This window comes from Nanorana parkeri, unplaced genomic scaffold, assembly GCF_000935625.1.
Source record: "Nanorana parkeri isolate BGI_ZX_2015 unplaced genomic scaffold, ASM93562v1 scaffold287, whole genome shotgun sequence".
Classification (NCBI taxonomy): Eukaryota; Metazoa; Chordata; class Amphibia; order Anura; family Dicroglossidae; genus Nanorana; species Nanorana parkeri.
This window is the reverse complement of record NW_017306555.1, coordinates 124,071-142,366: the sequence shown is the minus strand read 5'-3', so window position 1 is coordinate 142,366 and position 18,296 is coordinate 124,071. Positions and strand designations below refer to the sequence as shown.

At 40.5% G+C, this 18,296-nt stretch overlaps 1 protein-coding gene across 1 annotated transcript in view; it reads left to right on the top strand.

Moving 5' to 3' along the window:
• PLEKHN1 (pleckstrin homology domain containing N1) overlaps nucleotides 1-16,134 on the top strand; it is a 50,168-nt gene extending 34,034 nt beyond the window's left edge. Inside the window, exons 7-16 of the mRNA XM_018557501.1 lie at nucleotides 4,733-4,882; nucleotides 7,398-7,478; nucleotides 8,175-8,250; nucleotides 9,452-9,606; nucleotides 10,755-10,949; nucleotides 11,374-11,634; nucleotides 13,260-13,394; nucleotides 13,761-13,991; nucleotides 14,799-14,847; nucleotides 15,772-16,134. Of these exons, the coding sequence (XP_018413003.1) occupies nucleotides 4,733-4,882; nucleotides 7,398-7,478; nucleotides 8,175-8,250; nucleotides 9,452-9,606; nucleotides 10,755-10,949; nucleotides 11,374-11,634; nucleotides 13,260-13,394; nucleotides 13,761-13,991; nucleotides 14,799-14,847; nucleotides 15,772-15,995 (1,557 nt within the window). The 3' untranslated portion in view covers nucleotides 15,996-16,134. The remainder of the gene's footprint in view (nucleotides 1-4,732; nucleotides 4,883-7,397; nucleotides 7,479-8,174; nucleotides 8,251-9,451; nucleotides 9,607-10,754; nucleotides 10,950-11,373; nucleotides 11,635-13,259; nucleotides 13,395-13,760; nucleotides 13,992-14,798; nucleotides 14,848-15,771) is intronic.
• Nucleotides 16,135-18,296: the final 2,162 nt, after the last annotated feature.

Sequence of the window (18,296 nt, the reverse complement as noted above, 5' to 3'; positions counted from 1 at the left end):
TGGCAATTGTCCCTGGGAATCTGTAATCCTTGGGGACTATGTATGTATCTGCCCTATGCAGGTGTCTTGGATAGTTGGCAGTCATTCTAGTGTTCTGGCTAGGTTGGTGTTACTAGCTCAGCTGTTAAAGGCCTCTGGGGTAGATGTTCCACGTTAAGCACTTTTCTGGAGTGAGATTAGTTATGTTGGAAATCTGATATATGATCTGCTGCATGTTGCACAGTAACGCCTGTTTATACCAGGGCGGGAAATACATTGGAAACAGGTCAGTATGATCGTTCAGTGTAGTAATCAATCACTTCTTTCCCTTTTTAAGGATCATTAGGTTGGGGTTGTCATATTGGTTGATTTCAAGTGATTGCTTTGATATGCTGGCAATCAGCCTGGTTGTCAAACTTCCTTATATTTTTAAAAGCCCCTACGGCATCATGGAATAATCTATACATGTTTGGCCGGCCAGCAAGTCTTATGTACTAAGCCCCTGAAATGCTTTAAAGATAAACACACAGGCTTATTGGAAAAAGTCAAACGAACAGCGAATATTCTATGCAGCAACACTATAGCAAGCAATCCATAGTTGTTCAATGTCCTGGAATGATAGGTACGCACTTCTCTGCCATAAAGAAAAATGCTGTGGCAATTTGGGCATTGCCCCCTATCTGGCCTGAGGTTGCATGGGACGGATTAAAAAAACCATACAAAACACAAAAAATCCCCAGCGCACCTGCCAGCTAGCCTGCAACAAAACAAATTACCCTGTCAACAGTATGGATTAAAAAACAGACTGTCTGGAGCTTCCTGTAATAAAGACCGGTCACTGCTGCTCTCTCGTTTCTTGGGCAGAGTGACTAGTCTTGTATCTGCCCCTTCTGTCGTTTTCTGTAGTGGGTGAGGCCTATTGGGCACCTCCCACAGCTCTGCTGTCTGAACAGGCAGAGTGAAGATATCCCTACTACATTTCTATGGTATCTTGGTTTGCAAAGGCATTTGGTGCACATGAAATATATTACTTAATAGCTGCAAAGGAAATAATCTATTTCAATAAAAGTTCTGGTGCCTAGATCTCAGCTGTAAAGCGGACTTTGTGTGCAGCACAGTGATGATGTCAATGTCATTTTTTTCAGAAGGTAATAACTGGGTTTCTCAAAAGAATTTGGTGCTCACAAAGTGGATTTCTATCGTTTTGTGGCTATTGAGGAATATGTTTTTATTAAAGTTTTTGTGCCCGGGGTTTAGCTTTAATAACGATATTTTCAGATCATAAAATGCAGCTTAGATCCTGCGTCCTCTTTCACCTTCCACGCTCTCCTCTGTGTTTGCACCTGTGTCTCCTGAAATTCTAGATTTAGCTGCTATGGGGACAGACAGTCCTGGACAGCAGCAACAGCTGTTCAGGGTGGAGAGGCTTTCCTGGCCGGCTAAGGGAATATCCCGGGTGTTAACACAGCTGCAAGCAGATTGGATCAGGCGCGTGGCTCGCTTCCCCCTCCAGTCATTTTTTTTTCTGGCTGAAGTTATCACACCACAACAACTACAAAGATGTTAACTATGGTGTGGAACTGTATAACATTCTACCTGGACAATAGATGCAGACAGCAGTCAGAGGATTTATATAGTGCCAAGAGTTTGGGCAGAACTTTACAATATAAGGAAGCCATTACAGTTACAATACTAGTAAGACAAGATGGTAAGCAGGGCCCTGCCCATAAGAGCTTACAAACTAAAAGGGATGGAATGTATACGGTATATACAACATATTGCCAAAAGTATTGGGTTGCCTGCCTTTACACGCACATGAACTTTAATGGCATCCCAGTCTTAGTCCGTAGGGCTCAATCTTGAGTTGGCCCACCCTTTGCCGCTATAACAGCTTCAACTCTTCTGGGAAGGCGTCCACAAGGTTTAGGAGTGTGTCTATGGGAATGTTTAACCATTCTTCCAGAAGCGCATTTGTGAGGTCAGGTACTGATGTTGGACAAGAAGGTCGGGGTCACAGTCTCCGCTCTAATTATTATAATTATTATTACATAGTATTTATATAGCGCCAACAGTTTGCGCAGCGCTTTACAATATAAGGAAGACATTACAGTTGCAATACAATTCAAGACAAGATGGTAAGGAGGGTCCTGCCCCTGAGGGCTTACAATCTAAAAGAGGAGGGGGAAATGATACATCCCAAATTCATCCCAAAGGCGTTCTATCGGGTTGAGGTCAGGACTCTGTGCAGGCCAGTCAAGTTCCTCCACCCAAAACTCGCTCATCCATGTCTTTATGGACCTTGCTTTGTGCACTGGTGAGCAGTCATGTTGGAACAGGAAATTGTTCAAAATGTCTTGGTATGCTGATGCCTTAAGAGTTCCCTTCACTGGAACTAAGGGGCCAAGCCCAACCCCTGAAAAACAACCCCACACCAAATTCCCATAATCTTTTTGGGATTACAGTAGCCATAAATAGAGATATTTGAGATTTTTAGGTTTCTGTAAAAGATCACAGACAAAATAGTGCTTAAAAAGATGTATGTCAATTTTATTTACAGTATAATCATAAACACTTATTATACACAAAAGTTGATGCTATTTCAATGAGAGAGTAGATTCTCTCCGTGTTATTCATACAAGATCTATTTAGAATATCTTATTTTGAAACCCATCCATGTGCCAGAATCTAAAGCCAGGCATGCATGGGATAAATTTCAGCCCTTCCTGATAAACTGGCTGAAATGCGCACAGTGTGTGGGGCTGTCAGCACCCTTCCACCCGGCATCCCAGGATCAGCTGATTGAAGGAGCAGGTTGGAAAATTCTTGGGCGAAAGGAGCTGGAAGTCAATCAGCTGCTAGCTCAGTTTGGGTATCCTGACGGAAGCCGGTGGCTGCTATTAGAATACACTACAAACAGCAGAGGGGATTCCTTGTTGATGGGTGAATGAAAAAAATAGTCTTGTAGACCCAGCTTAACCAATCTAACCATATAGGTTGACATAGTTAAAATTGGTTAAATTCGGGCACATAGGAAACACATATATTGATCTCTCCTTCATGGGCTGTTGAATATAGCATTGAAAGTGTTTTGTTACCACCATAAATCTTGTAAGCTGATATGGGGATGAGGAGAGAGGTAAGCTTTTTGTAGTCCTATCACACTTATTGTCATAGGATGACAACGCTGCTCCTCTGTAGATCTAGTACTGTGAATGATGTAGTAACCCAAGGACAGGAAGTTTACTACTGGCAGGATCACCAGGTAAAAATGAATTCAGCCACCACATCTAAGCGCTGTTAAGCTGCGATATGTTCTATTTGAGCAGATTACATTGTATTATAGGTTCATTTCACCATCGGTTTGTTATTGCTCTCACGTTGATTTGTGGTTTGTCATAGTGATGAGTAAGTTGAAATGTTTCTATTCAGCTTATTCAGGAATTATTGTGATGTATTTATGAGTGATTGTCTGATACGTGCCAGCGTACTGCCAGCACCTCTATTACTGCTTGTAGTAACTTGACTTGTTTTTTAGTTTGTCATAATTACAGTGTAGATCTCCATTAGATTAAGTATGCCACAAAACCTCTTCATTTGTTTTTTAAATCCCACTAAATAAAATCTTTCTACATCTAATGGTGTAAGGTTTGTCATCAGTTTACATAGACATCCTTTTAGCTACCTGCAGATGTTTTAAAGTAAACTTGATTTTAATATGAGATTATCAGATGAAATGATTAAATGGCTGACTCTTGTTTTATCAGTTTATAGCTGAACTCCACGTAAAAGGCTGCTGACCTCAATTTTGTCTATTCCAGTTAAGCAATGCAGCTTTGTCACCTTCCACCCCCAAGTCTGTGATTGGATGGTGTAGGAGCAGCAGGAGGCTGTTTGAACTCCTCACTCTTCTCCCTTTTCTGTCAGTATGTCTCTAGCAACACATTGGGGGGGATCTATCAAAACTGGAGCAGACAAAATCTGGAGCAGATTTGCACTGCAGCCAATCAGCTTCTCTGTCATTTTCAAATCTTACTGAATAGAGAAGCTGATTGGTTGCCATGGGCAACTGCTCCCCATTCTGTTTGCTCCAGTTTTGATAAATTTACCCCATGGTTTTTAATATCTGACTAGTGATCATCTTTAAGTGACAGGGTGGACTTGATGCAATTCATGTACTTGTCATCTCCTCTTGCTGCTTAACCTCCAAGTGTAGCTCGATGACAGACAGGCAATAGTCTGTGTATCAAGCATTTGGCCAATGAAATATGTACATATTCTATGACAGGCAACCTCAGCACTCTTTGAAACTACAACTCCCAATATGCCTCTGCCTCCAAGAGTCATGCCCAAAGCTGTCAGTCTTGCCACATGGGAATTGTAGTTCCACAACAGCTGGAGTGCCGAGGTTGCCTACCCCTGACCCAAGACTTTAGTTGTTAGTTATGCAGTACTTGAAATTGTGATGGATTTGGAGAACAATGGATAGACTGGGAGTTCAGACCCCTACACCAAATACCCCTGAGGGCTGCCACTGTTTGGAGAAATAGTATATTTGCAGGCAATAATCCATTGTTCATCACTATTAATATTGAGTGTAACACAATACAGGGATATGGTGTTTCATGTATATGTGCGCATTGGTTACATAAGGTTCTCACAGGTAGAGATGATTCCTAACAACCTATAACAACCCTTAGATCAGTGGGTTCTTTTTTTATTATAGTGGTAATCTTATTTTATTTTCTTTACACAGGTAACCAATGGTAATAATATGTGGGAGAAGTCTGAACTCAGGAGGTCTGTACAGAACCAGCCAGTGCTTGACTGGGAAGGAACACAGAGAGAATCCCTAGGTGCCATCGCCTGTATCTCCAAAGTGAAGCTTCAGACACTTCCGTTCCAGGTTAGTGCTGCTGTGTTTTTAGAGGACGACATTTCCTTCATTTATAAGATGGCACAATTTGCGTTCCGTTATGGTAATGGTTTGGAGATTGTTCGGCTATGCTAAAGGGATAAAGATTGTGACATACCTATTTCTGGTCACATTCTCTTGGAAACATAATTTGAACAAGTATGCAGCCAGTTAAGTCTGAACTCCTGATCTGCATACCTGTTGCAGGACAGAGGGTCAGAAAGTGTTCATGCTGTTGGATCACCATAACAAGCGGGCAACTAGAGGTCAGCAATTGAAGCATACCTTTTTTTCTTTCCGTACAAACCACCTTTAAGACGGTGATGGCCAGTTTGGGGCTGGAAGTTACAGTATGCCCGCCTGTCTTTTTCTCACACTCTGATTTTTGCTATTTTCACAATTCGTGGTGATGTTTGCCATGGACAAAAAAAATAAATAAAAATAAAGTAAAGGGTACAATTCATCTCTGGTTTCTATTTTGTTTTTGGTTTTTAATTGCATAAGTAGGATTAGTACCTTTTTTTTTTTTTTTTAAAGTATTATAAAACCCAAATAATTTAATTTAGTTATCACTTAGCCATACATACATTTTCTCTAGTCTCCTTACCAATTTTGTCTCTTCCTTGCAGCAATTGATTATTTATTTTTGCACCCTCTGACTTCCTTTTCTGAGCTCCAGTTAGCCAGCTCTCTACAGGCAATGCAGCATGCATGCTTTCCCTTGAGACTACACAGTTCCATACAGCCACATGCACAGGTGGCACAGAGACTAAGGGGCTATGTGATCCGCCCACCTCCCCGCCCACTTATCTTTGATGGACAGTAATAATAAAGAGGTGGGGCTGCGGGAAACGTTTGATTCTTCATTGCGCACACAAAGCGTCATAGGACATGTCATCCCACCATTGGGCATGGGGGGGCATGATGAGGGTGATCCCTGAATAGAAGTAACGGAATCACTGCACTAGAACAGAGTGGTTCAGATGTGTTGGCATTATGGACAATATTAAAGGCATTCAAATAGAAGGCTAGTTATTTTAACAAAGGGTTTAATACCAATTTAATGCTACATAACTCTGCAACTGCTCATGCAGCTAAGTCTTATGGAGGTTTATAAATTTACTTCTAATGTGCCGCCGATTGGAATAGCCTGCATTTGAGGTTAGGCTGCCTTTTGAAGTACTTAGATTGTCGCAAGCTACTCCCAAATGTCTTAAAATGTCCCCATCTAAATAATGCATTTAACTGACAAGTCCAAGAATTTTTTTTTTAAAGGAAACCTATACGGAGGGAGCTATGTAGACTGCCATGGTTGACCACTATCTAAAAATTTTAATTGGCTGTCTGTCTGCAATTCTCTGTGTCACTGGCCCAGAACAAGCAGACCACCATAGAAGTTATAACTCCTTATATGCAAATTTGTTCTGGACCAGCGACTCGGGAAATACTGAACCCTTGAATGAGCTTAACTACCAGGCTACCATTATTTTTCAAAGAAAGTCAGCAATGACACCTTAGATATTTCTGTCAGTCTTTCTTATTCAGGCCATACCTTGAAGGAAGTGTCCTTTTGAAGTGATCTGCTTTTCCATAATACAAGGATGTCATATAATGTGCTGTTCATCAGACACTCACCCATGACATACTGTAATTGGAAAGCAACACGTTTTCCTTGAAGTGGACCTTTTTCCTGTGTTTTGTAATCGGGTTTGTGATTAGAATGGAATGCCATAGCAAGGACACTGCCGTGTTAATTTACATGTGTCACAATGCTTAATTATTTTATAACCTCGCTGTGTATTTATCTTTGCACTCATTTCTGTGTCTTAATTTCCAGTAGAATCCAACAGGAAAGGATATTTGTAATAATCGGAGATCCACTTCTAAAGTGTACATAAAGGCAAAACTTTTGTTTTGAGTTTTGGATAGAGTGTGGAAGGCCTGCACCCTCTGCCAAGTCTTTATTGTGCTCTCGGTTCCCATTGTGTAGATTCACGCCACTGGTTGTCCTGGAGACTATTATCACCTAGAGAGAGAGAGACATAATGGCCTACATTTTAGAATTGTGCTGAGAGGTAGAGGTAAGATGAAAATCCTTCCAATGGGACAAATGTTTTGGGGAGATTTCCTCTCCCTTCCCGTTGTGTCTCCATGACAAAAAGTGAACAGAAGTGTCTCCAGCAGGACACAGGCAGCAAAAAATAACCTTTTTTTAACATTTCCCTGCCCTATCCAAAAGTTTGGGCTATACATACACTTTAAGTTATGATATTAGGGTAACCTTATCTCTTAAAGATGGCTACATCCGACCTCAGCTTGGGGCTGATAACTGAAAGACTCTCTGGGCATCTAAAAGCTCTCTCTGGGCATCTAGAGTGTCTCTCAAGTGTCTTTCTGTTAGTTTTTGGATGTCAGTTACCTGCACCACCAATTCACAAATGTAATGCTCTGAATCCTTTTTTTTTTTTGTAGTGTGGTTTATTTTGAACCTTGTGTATTTTTACAGGAGCTGAATGTGAGGCTATTGGTCCTATACCCTTCCACACTCGTGATACTTTCTGAAGAGGGAAAAAACCTTTGTTTTAAGGTAAGCATGTTGGTACTTACAAATCATTCATGTATTGTAATGTTACCTTTTTTATTTTCAGTTAAATTTTACATGAAAGGGCCCCAAGTTTCTTGAGCCCAGTTTTGTTTACAATACTAAGCGAGCTAAAGTCTGAATATTGAATACGTTCGTTCTCGTATAGATGTTTACATTGCAGCACTAGTTTTCACCAGCAGATGGTGCTGCAGGTAGAATTTAGTAATGCAACTCCTGGTCATGATCAAGCTACAGGAGGGGAGCCAGCAACCCACAGCACCTACTACATGCTGTATTTAGTTGGTAAAGACAAAAATGTATTGAGTGTTGGCTCTTTTGAATGTGCATGTGCAGGACATCAAGCCTGTATTTTTAAGGAATGTACATTGTGTGTGTCCTATTTTTCTGTAAGTGCATAGATTATCGGCCATGGAGTTGTGTGTACATGTCTTTGTATCAAGAGGAACTGGTTGTGACTCAGCATAGCCTGACACTATAGAGAGGTGTGTGTGAGAACAGGATGCCAAGTGTAAATTACTAAATTGTCCTCATCAGGCTGTGATGACACCCTCTTTATAATTGATGCTAATAATAATCCCTTTACCACCAGAAGAACAGCTTTGGGTTGTGGTGGCTGCAAGTGTGGCTAAAGGTTTCAGCCAAGATCTGTACAATTCAATGATCCTTTTTTATTACCAGGGAGAACTGCCGCTTAAAGCCATACGGGTAATTGCAGACGAGAATGAAAAACAGAAGTCGGCTTTCTTATTAGAAGGTGAGAAGGAAAAGATGCTCTAAGGCGTCCATACACCAGAAAATATAGAATTGGTAGAGTCTGCTCCGGCTTTGGTTTATAAGAATAAATCATTAAAGGAGTTGTATAGTCCCAGCATATCGTCTCCTGTTATAACATCAGCATTGTAATAGGAATACATACTAGAGTTGTTTTTGAGACTGCTTACTTGAAAAGAATCCCTTTTATGTAGTGAGTGCTGCCTTTCGTCTCCCCATCACTTTCCTCAACTTCCTGGATTCCCAGTGTGCTTTGCATCTCTTTCCCTGCTGCTTGATGTGATGCAATCTCGATTTCTCAAGACTAAATATCCCAGCAAGCATTGATAATGTTGCATTGTTCAGACGTTGAGTCTGAAGGCAGGCTCTGTGCATATTCACAGGGCTGAATCAAATAGTGCATCGAGGAAGTACATCCTATGGGCATCTTCAAGAAGTAAATTTACAAACTTCTAGAGCAATATGGGTATTTGGCGTGGGATAGAAAATATGGAAATTCAATATCGGAATACATATTTATTTTTAGTTCTCACCATAGATACCCTTTAAAGCGAGATTTCAACCAAACCTTTGTTTTGGATAGAGTGGGAAAAGGTGAGATTCTTGGCCAGATTTTTAATGCTGTCTTTGTGCCTGTTGGGAAGATCTTTAGCTCTTCCCTGCTCTATCCTGGATGCTAAAGTTGGTTGTGGCTGGAATTGGGGCCTAACAGATATCGTAGTAGACACCTATGGACAGATTTGAGTGAGCCAGTTTAAGATCATGCATATCTGCATACCAACCATAGCGGTCAATCTGTCACATCAAGGAGACCGAACACTTTAAGATACCAGAGTTTCCTTACAATAATGTCAGATTAATTTTCTATTGCGCTGCTGTTTTCTTAGTATTTTATCTATTTCCCGATATCCAAGGTTTTAAAAATCTTAAATCTAGGAAACTAGAGGCAGCAGTGTTCTGCACATTTATTAGTCTGTCCGTGACACCCATAATGAGTGTCCGTTCATTAAAAGTGCTCCAGAGTGTGATACTTGGCGTTTACCTCGATAAGCTCCCCGTCTTGGCCTAATAGCAATTTAGCGATTTCTGTGATTTGTCAAAGGCTGTGTTCTAGAAATAACTGGTTTCTGTGCCAAGTGACCCATTAACTAACATAAGGTTATGTCTGACCTGTGTCTTGACAGGAAGGTACATCAACACGATCCGGGTGATCTGCTACAATCAGCAGGATTATGATGAGTGGATAGAACACTTGAAACGTGCTCAGCAACAAAACCGAGACTCCTCATTGTCTGGCTCCAGCAGTTTCTGTGGCTCACACTCTGCACATCACGAGCAGGTACACTACCAGTCAGAACAGAGATTACCAAATGATTACGAGTTTATGAACCTGGAGGGGATAGCCTACGGGCAAATGGTGCACAATTCAAGAGACCTTTACTAGGGATTCCTGATATAAAAATCACCTAATTTGCATGGGATCACTTCATATCAAAAAAAGAGAGGGGTGAGGGCACACTGAACAGCAGGAGCCCCTATATACATTGTCTGTAATAATGGAATTAAGTCTGACCATAACAATACTGTGGTTCATAAAGAATCTTTGTTTTCTTGGTTTAGATACAATACCAGATTTCACCAACAGATGGCAATGTTGGTGAAATGTGGAAATGATAACTGAGTCAAGATAAGTCTGCATTCTGAGAAAAGAGACTTTTCTAAGATGTCACACAACACCCTTTACAATAATGTTCTTTAAGTTGTTCTCTGTGTACTGTATACCAATGTCTCAAATAATGTGCAGGGTACTTCTACTGTGCCGTCCCTCCCCCATAATAACGTGCCATGTTGAGTAGGATTAGGTGGCTCAGAAGCCCCAACAACCTTTGGGTTGACGAGAAGTACAGGACTTTTGCTTGCCTCAGAACTGCTTCTCTCCCCATATAAGCCGAGTAGTTAAATTGGGTCAACTGCAATGAATTCTAAATGATCTTAGAAGCATCTTAAACTGATGTCAAAAGCACGATGCATTTGTCCATCTACACTGGTTAATTACTTGGAGAGCTTCCTGGCTTATCTCATAGCGCAGTCCAGCCTCGGACACCCATTGATTCAGCATTAGCACTGCCTTAGGAATGGTTTGAAAATCAATTGCTTCTAAGGCTATTCTACATTGTGCCACAAACCAAATGGCTGTTAGGGCAGCCGTAGCCTTAAAGTTGCCTTATGGTGCTGTTATCACGTTTGGTGTGTGTGTGTTTAAAGTATGTGTCAAGGCAAAATAAAATGTGTTTTATCTCTGCAATACCCATGTTTTATCCATTTAAATCAAATACCAGATCGCTAGAAATGCATTCTGCTCCCGAGACCTGTTGTGCACTGACAAAAAAATAAATAGTTGTTTTTAGATTTAGAGGGGGTCTAAATTTTTACAATGTCTCGGTTCTTTTGGCAACTTGAACATTTTTTTTCCCCTCCATATCACAGGTGACTGCAAGCTGCAGGAGCTCATTCGCATCAGACGGTCGTACCAAATCCTGGGCGTCTTCAGTGAAGCTGCCCCACTCAAACCACCAATCAAACACCACTATTCAAGGCTCTGACCGTCAGTCATACACCATACTGGGCGAACAAACCTTACAGGAGGATCCCCTATCACCTGGCTATTCACAACCAGTTCATGTAAGTCCCTTACTATTCATTATTGTATTAACGTATTAAGGTGACATTATAATGGTTTTCATTTTTTATGTTTATAAAACTATTTTTTTTTTTTTACAGTATGTACACTGTTTTAAAAATAACATTTTAGTTCAAAATAAAGGATTCCTTTCTTGATTTATGTTTACGCAGTTTAATGTTGGATTTCTAGTGCACGAAGAAATTGTGTTGATTGCTGTTGTCTTGTTATGGAAAGAGTTGCCATGCTGACCCCTGCAGGCTACCAGGCAGAACTGCATTCTATCCAAAACTGCCCAGTTGCATGATTACATGATTGCAAACTTGCATGATGAATTAGATCAGACTTCTTAAACGTAATGGAAAAATAAAACCTTTTGGATTGTGATATACCAGAGTACTGATTATTTCTTTTCTCTTTTTGAAGTGTTTGGTGAATCATAATTGGCAGAGCGGACAAAATGGATCAAGTGATCTACAGAGAGGTGGCAGCACCCGCGAGTCTAAAGGGAAGAAGAACCTTTGTCTTCAGATACCGTCCGTAATGCCACAGAGTTACGACCTGGAAAACACTCCCTTTATGAACATCCAAGAGACCCCTAGTGAAGATATTCTGTCCCCCTTATATAAAGAGCCATATTCATATGAAAAATCCAAAGCGCACTCCTCTGTCACACCACAGCAGCTGGTAAGTTGTGATGGACAAAGCATTTATCTTTTACTCTCATTTTAAGAACTCTTTTAAAGCTGAGCTCCAGGCAAAACTATTATTGTCTAAATACAATGGGCATGTGTATTGTTAGTTTAATCTTGGTATCTTGTGTATTTCCTCCACATATGTGCAGTAATCCAGCATTAAACACCTACTGCACTTTGCCACTGTGCAGGAATTTTCTATATTTGGACCAGTCAGTGCTGGCTGGTCTTGCATCCACCCCCATCCTGTAGCTTTCTGCAGGCAGCTTGTAGTGGGTGGGCCTGCTGGGTCCCTCCCACAACTTTGCACAGGCACAGTAATGATGTCACCACTACATTTATATGGTAATATCTGGGTTTTGCAAAGGCATTTGGTGCATGTAAATTGGATTTATATGCTTTGTGGCAACTTTCAATGAAATTTGTTGTGCCCAGATTTCAGTTCTAAAGCGGACCTTTCAGTAGAATGTAATGTGTGCTTACTAGATCTGTCAAGCAAAACAAACGGCAAACGCACTCATCAATTTGTCACCAGTTTTATAGCAAGGTGCACATGGAAGGGCTTTAAACAGTAACAGCAAAAAGTTTCCCATCACACTCACCAGCCAGCATGCAAAAAAACTTGTCTCACCGCTAAGGTTAAAAACAGAGGTTTAGAGACACGTCTTCTGCAGAAAATGTGAAAGCCGCACAGCCGCGCCAAGGCACCTCTATATAGTGTGGTCCTAACTCTAAACTATGAGAGTCTCCATCTTGGAGCACATGTGGCAAAAGATAAAATTGGGTGCAGGTTTGTCCAAGATGGAGACTCTCATAGTGTCTTCTCACAGGATTTGGGGTACTCATGGTTCCCCAGAATTCTTGGAAGGATAGTGATGTCACACCCTTCATTTTTCAGCTACCTTAATGCAGCAACTTTTACAAAGGGGAGGAGACCTGATCTAATAAGCACACCCTGAATTTTACTACAAGGTTTGCTTCAAGCATTTAAGGCTACCATCAAATTTTCCAGACTCTTACAACGGCGCTAAAACAAAATCCTTTTGGTGGACTGGGTTCAGGGTCTAATCCCACACCAGCACAGGTTTGAAGAAGAGTTTTTTTTCTTTAACCCTTTTATGACTACAGGTCATTAAAATATAGATACTCCGAAAACAAGCCAATGTTATGGTATTTATAGGATGGTGTAAGGATAAGAGCCCATTTGTAAATATTAAACTATGTTGAAAGTGTAGCACAAGGTGCCAACTATAATAGCTAAGCCCTGGTAATGTCATATTGCGACAGCACCTGTACACCCAGTCATTACAGGGCTGCTATCTTTCTTACTAAGGTGTCTGCGCACGTGACCGTATTATGTTAATAGCGCCAGTAAGTTTTAATAACCATGCCTGAGTGTTTGATAAGTGCTTGGTCTAAAAATATAATCAATAATGTTTAACCTTTAGTCTGCTATAAAGTCAAACATATTTTATACAGGAATAGCTGGTAAATTGGCCATTCGTCATTTATTTAAATAGAGAAAAGAAAATAAGTATACATTACAAAGTGTGTGTGTATCTTATAGGAATACATTACTGAAGCACTTGTAGTAACCCATTCATTGTGTGTCTTCAGTTAAGCAGAATGACTAGTCTGTCAGACAGCCAAAAGACTACCTCACCATCCGATTCTCAGACTTTGCCAATGTCTCCACTGTATGCTGAACCGTACACGCCAACCGGAACATCGGGCAAAAGGCTGGTGGATGAGGTACGTGTCCGTTATCATGAAGTAAAAGGGTTTTGGGGTTTGTTTTTTTATTGTGGAGAGAGTGGGGTAAGTGTTAGTTAGGGGTGTCGGCAAGACAAACAGTGAGGGAAATATTACAAGTAAAAATAAATGAATTTCCTATTTTCCCACTAGAAGAAAAGAAAATGAAATAAATTCTAATAACCCAAAATCCCCATCTCTAGCTAATAAAGAAATGTCTTGTTTGTTTAGTTAGTACTCTATATTGTGTTGGCTTTGTGTGTACCTACTAGATGTAGACCACAGCTGAACATTTTAAAGCAACAAATGGTAATACGAGCATGTGTAGATAAAATATTCAGGCTATTCTTTTTATTTATCAATAAGATTCTACAACATCTGACTTCAAACCGCACTGAGAGCCATGTCTCCGACCTGAAGATAAACAAATCATTCCACGGGAAGAGCAACCCGCACCCAGCTGTGCAGAAGATGTATTCCCATCCGGTGAATGGAAGCCAGAAGCTGGTGAGGTCCATGGTGCACAGGAATAGCGAGCTAGACACATCCATTGACTCCAGGCTCATACCCACAAAACAGACCTCCTTCTTCAAAAGTGTAAGTTCTCCTCTGCCATAAAATGTTAGAGCAGGACACACGAATGTGTGTTCCCACAGGTACATTGATGTCTGACATAATGTAAACCCAGTTACTTATCAGCTCCTGAAACCCAAGAAGTCAGTCCAAATGGTATATGTTTTACAGACCAATTGAGGTTTTTTTTGTAGTTTTATAAATTCTTTATTTCAAGTTATTTCAGAATTTCGTTAACATAACAGGGAAGTTGTGCCCACGTGGACTCGCAGGTCCGGGCACGACAGGAAAATGCAAATAACATGGTTTTTTTTGTAGTTAAACTTAACCCAATTTGTTGTGTAAGAAGAGTAGGGGAAGACTAGAACCTCAACCAGCTTTTTATTTCTGTCTTTGCTGGAGATTTTCTAGGCATTGTACAGACTGTAATTTCATCTTCCAAGGAACTTTCTTCCACTAATACTAGAAGACTTGCACTTGGCTTCAGTGGGAGACTTTTAAAGGCTAAGTGCACCTTAACCACCTCAGTAACAATGTATTACTTTATTTAAAAAGAAATGTATGTATGCCCAAGTAATTGTCAGTCAAATTATCTTGGCACTGAAAACTGGAAAATGGTCTGGAAAGGAAGAGTGTAACATAAGCACTGTGCAAACTGTTGGCGCTATATAAATCCTGTATAATAATAATATATTGAGGTGGATAATTGTTAGATTTGTGCCTGGAGTTGCCCTTTATACTAGCAGAATTCCAATAGTCAGTGTACATAATACAGAAGCACACATGTTTCTGCTGCACTGTAAACATGCTTTTTTTATTATGTCATTCTAGATATCCTCAGTCAAGGAAGAAATTGCTTTATCCCGCCACAACAAAGCAGGTAATGTCATAAAGCTGTCATGATGTTTATTGCACCAGACTGCTGCAAGGGTAATTGAGGAGAAAAAGTTCAAACATGCAAGTTATAAATCAGCCCCAATTATCAGGTTAAGCGGTTATAAATTTACTATAGTGCTGAGAAAACTGTGGTAAGTTTGTTTTGTAACCAGGTCTGCCTTGTTGCCAACAAACGTAGCGTTACCCATGAGCCAATTTCCAGCACTCAGTAACGCCCAAGTTAACTCCTGTGAAAAAATAAAGCTGCACATGGTTAAAAATAGTACATGGTCAGCCTTAGTCTTTTCTTGGTAAGGATAACATCCTGTTTTCATTGTGGCCCTTCTGTGTAGTAACAATGGGGGGATCCAAAAGCCCTTAGTGAGTTGGGAGAACTGAAGGTCACTTTGCAGTGCCATGTTTCACCAACAGGTGACACTGCAGCTATATCATAGATCTTTGTGCCAAGAACATCCAAAACCTGTAGAAAGGGGATAAGGCCATTCTTGTTACCTCACAGAGACAACCCAAGCAAAAGGGATTTCCTTTTCTTTTTTTTATAAAGCACTTTATATTCTGTCTTTGGCTGCAGGTGGCAGTTTGCAGTCTGAGGAACGATAACGAATTTTATGCAAACTACCAGTTCAGTAGATAACATTGACTTACGCTTATTAGTTAATTCCCTGGTTGCTCCTTCGTAGTCCTGCAGGCTGGGGATTTATGTCCTGGGCCAGGTTGCACTGTCACTGTAGTAAGGATATCCAGTTTTCTTGGTGTATGGTGGAACAACTACTTTGTAAACTTTCCTGGAACAACACATTATACAGTAGTGATGGTCACTAAACAAACTCAAATCACAGATGCATTACATTTGAAATACATTTTAAGTACCTGCCTTGTAACTCTTGCTTTCTGTTCTTTTTCCCAGTTGAAGATATGTTTGACTTGCCCTCCTCTGAAAGTCTGAAAGTGGACAGCTTGGAGCATGACTACGCAGAGTTGCAGAGCTTTCAGAGTGACCTCAGCTATGATAACATTTGGGACTATGAAGCCAAGGACAAAGATCTCAATTGGTTCCCTTCACCTCCTTACCCAGGACACGCTTACCCTGGTATCCAGCAAGGAAAGTCTGTGCCTAGTCGGTGGTTGTAAAAAAATATATTTGGTGATACTGCCAGAAGCAAAGGGTTGATGTATATCCCCTACCATTGTGAAGGACATGTTGCTGCTTCTTGTTACGCTGGAGGCATGGCTGCCCTGCAGGGATATTACTGGTAGCTGCCAGTTTTGAGGGCTATTTTTCCTAGAAATTACCCTTTTGTTTGTTGTCTGCTGCTTGCAGAGATATTGTGTTCAGGAACTGCTGAAAAAGCCACATCCCTCATGTTCCATTGTTGGTTTTGGATTTACGACTTGTTTTTGTTTGGACAAACACCACAGGGAGTTATTGCACATAAAAAAATACAAATTATTAGCCAAGTCCCCAAACCCACCTCCTGTGACTAGCATCTGACTCACTAAACACACAATGGCTTATTGCATAGCTCAAACACTCCCTGTTGTGTAGAACCTCCCAAAATACAAACATGTCTTTTGGAGAAACATCTAAATTCCTATCCAGTAACCTGTGATTACTGTGGGGATGCAGATGTGCTTTACTAACTATTCTCGGTATACAACTGTCATTGGCTGAAAGGATATCCTGAACACCCAATAGAAAAAGAGAATACCCTAACATTTTTGCTGTGATTCCTGTACACCAAGGGAACTCTTAGAATTCAGGAGACATCCTCTCTCTAATGCTTTGCTCTCCTGACTCGTCAGTAGATAGAAGGGTTTTGTAGTTTACATTGAAACTGTTATTATGTAAAGAATATTTAATTAATAATTGGTTTATTATTTCAGCCATAAGGACCTTTGTTTTTTATACTGGTTTTAAGGGTTATGTTGTTCTTATTTAACGTAAAGCGATATTTATTAAGAACTGTTGCACTGTTTTCTGGACTGTATATAATTTGTAAAGAATGTATGTTTTGGAGGGTGTTTTTTTTTTTTTTTTTTTTTAGTTCTTTTCGAAATGTTATACCGTTAACTTTTAAAATAAAATCTCACCTCTTCCATTTCCTGTGTGTTCCTTGCTTCGTCATCATTGAATCCAGGCCTTTATAATAGGATACATCATGTCATATTAACCTTGGTTTGCCAATAAAATCACTTAGGACCCATTATACACACTCGGGTATTGACTAGTCTAGAGTGCAAGAAAGGCTTTGTAAATGCTGCCGTTCTTCCTTCTCTGTAAAATGAGAACAAACCAATGTGATGATCTAAATTAATGACTTCCGTTTTCCCTCTTCCTAATATCTCTTCAAGGTAGACCTAGCTAGGGGATCTGATTAGCTGGAAAGGAAAGACTAGGCTTTTTCTTTTAACCTGAAATGTATATTCGCTACTCAATCCATGTTGAGTGATCTCTTCATTGCTAGCCGTTAGTGTGCAGTTTGGTGTAATCGCTCTTACCTGAGTTGAAGAGAATATTCGACAAAACTTAACAGTTTAAGCAATCCGTTGTAATGCTGACCATGGTCTTGCACAGTCTACTGAATATTTGGATATTTGGCAAACGAGTTAAAGTTCAGTAATGTCTGTGAAGGTTCTCATTCATGGTATATCTGTAAAAAATAAGTCAAGGCAACTGGACTTGCTGTATTTTTTTCTTGAAGACGTTTCACTGGTCATCCAAACAGCTTTCTCAATTCAGAATGACTTGTACAAAAAAATATCTGGGAATAAATATGGTGAATGTTGCTCCAATCCACATAATCTGTTAGTGACAACCAGGTGTTGATTGCATTTGCATCACCGGAGTCTAGGCGGTATTATTAACCTGCCCAGAGGTGTTAAAACAGCATTGTATGTGGCAGACAATCGAACACCTATTTTAAGTACAAGGACAAGTTCTACAGGCCGAAACATGGCTGTGCCATGGGATAGCCAGTTTCACCTATTGTGGCGAACCTGTACATGGAGAAAGTAGAAAGCAAGGCCCTGACCACCTTCAAGGGAATTACACCCAGTCATTGGTTCAGATATGTGGATGACATTTGGGTCACGATTCACAAACAAGAGTTGCAGGCTTTCACTGACAATATCAACTCAGTGGATCATAACATCAAGTTTACCCGGGAAGATATGCAAAACAACACACTATCTTTTTTGGACTGTTTAGTAACAGTAGAAGAGGGAAGGAGGCTGGAAATAGAGGTCTACCGAAAACCAACACACACGGACCAGTACCTGCTATTTGACTCGCACCACCCTTTTAGACCAAATACTGGGAGTCATCAGGACTCCACTACATCACTGGGCAGAGAAAATTCCCACCAGAACAGAGGCCAAGGCAAAGGAATTCAAACATCTCAGGGGGCCCTTTAAAACTTGCAGGTATCCAGG